The sequence below is a fragment of the Leptodactylus fuscus genome, chromosome 6 (assembly GCF_031893055.1).
Source record: "Leptodactylus fuscus isolate aLepFus1 chromosome 6, aLepFus1.hap2, whole genome shotgun sequence".
In the NCBI taxonomy this organism is placed as follows: domain Eukaryota; kingdom Metazoa; phylum Chordata; class Amphibia; order Anura; family Leptodactylidae; genus Leptodactylus; species Leptodactylus fuscus.
Genome location: NC_134270.1, coordinates 136,639,158 through 136,640,739, shown reverse-complemented (window position 1 = coordinate 136,640,739; position 1,582 = coordinate 136,639,158). Strand labels below are relative to the sequence as shown.

The window sequence follows — 1,582 nt, the reverse complement described above, 5'->3', positions numbered from 1 at the left end:
GGAGGAGAATGGGGAAAAAAGCAATTCTGACACTGGTGACAATGGGTCTTTGTACTCCAATGGCCTGAACATCACCAATTCTCAATCTGTAAATCCTCCTCTGTACTAAATATTTGCACCTCAAAAAGTGAGAACTGAGTATAAACTTCACCATGGATTTTTTTCAGTCTGCCTAAACTATTATATTTTCACCCTTTCTAGAATGGATTTCCCTTCTATGTTCCAGATTAGAGATCTGATAACTCAGTGTATTTACAATGAACCAGACAACAGTGACAGAATTCATTCTATTGGGTTTCGGAAACCTTCATAGTTTCACCATTGTATTCTTCAGTCTTTTCTTGTTCATCTTTCTTTTTACAGTTATGGGAAACCTTCTTATCATCGTCCTAGTCTCCACCAATGTCCACCTCCAGACCCCCATGTATTACTTTCTTTGTCATCTTTCCATCTCTGACCTTGTGATTTCCACAAATGTTGTTCCCAACATGCTCGGTGCTATACTACAAGGAGGGAAAATAATGACTTATCATGGCTGCATCACCCAGTTGTATTTTTACTGTGGTTCAATCATTACAGAATGTTTCCTTCTTTCAGTCATGTCTTATGATCGATACTTGGCCATCTGCAACCCCTTGAGATATTCTAGTATCATGGTCTTTAAACGTCAGATCTGTCTTTCAGTATGGCCATGGTTGGTGGGTCTTACTTTTAATCTTTCAGGAGTCATTCCTATAGCAAAATTTAATTTTTGCCATGACAATATCATTGACCATTTCTACTGTGACTTTTTCCCTCTTCAGAAGCTTTCTTGCTCAGATACTTCTGTTGTAGAACTGGAAGGTTTTCTATTTTCTATGCCTCTATTTATCTTCCCATGTGGTTTTATCATTGTAACCTATGTGCGTATCTTTCTCACCATATATAAGATACCGTCTACAACTGGCAAACAGAAAACCTTTTCTACCTGCAGTTATCATCTTATTGTTGTGGGGACATTTTATGGGACGCTTACAGCTAAATACATGATCCCATCCAAAGGAAATTCATCACTCATTAATAAGATTGTTTCCTTACTGCACACTGTATTTACTCCTCTGTTTAACCCTATGATATATAGTCTCAGAAATCAGGACATAAAATTGGCACTTAAAAAAGTCTCTGGCTAATAAAAAGAATCTTTATTCATGCAAATGTTTCTGTTTCTTACTAACATACTTACTATAGTAGCATGGAAGATAAGGCTGGACAAAGACACACATCCATCAAGTCCAACCTATACACCCACCAACTGATCCAGATCCTGCTAATGAAATGAAATGTGCCCAACACTTGTTCAATCTGGTTGTCAAGCATTTACTTAAGTCTTCCATCCATCTGCTAGACATCCTAAAAATGGCCAGGAAACTTTGCATTCACTTCAGCTGCTCGTATACTGCCAAGCACATCCTCCTTGAGCTGCAGAAAGGCCTCCCCCACTATAGACTGATATGCAGTGTTTCCACCCATGGGAATTACACCCTCCATGTTGGACCAAGTGTACGAACAGAAAAAGGCCATAGACTATTTCTTGATGATCCAA

At 38.6% G+C, this 1,582-nt stretch overlaps 1 protein-coding gene across 1 annotated transcript; it reads left to right on the top strand.

Annotated features, from left to right (window-relative positions):
- Positions 1-254: 254 nt before the first annotated feature.
- On the top strand, positions 255-1,169 carry LOC142210066 (olfactory receptor 1468-like). Its single transcript, XM_075279096.1, has one exon. The coding sequence runs from the start codon at positions 258-260 to the stop codon at positions 1,167-1,169; it is 912 nt and encodes a 303-aa protein (XP_075135197.1). The 5' UTR covers positions 255-257.
- Positions 1,170-1,582: the final 413 nt, after the last annotated feature.

What these genes read in the sequence shown, in the direction of transcription:
- LOC142210066 (XM_075279096.1), top strand. Translation starts at nt 258, where the DNA reads ATGAACCAGACAACAGTGACAGAATTCATTCTATTGGGTTTCGGAAAC.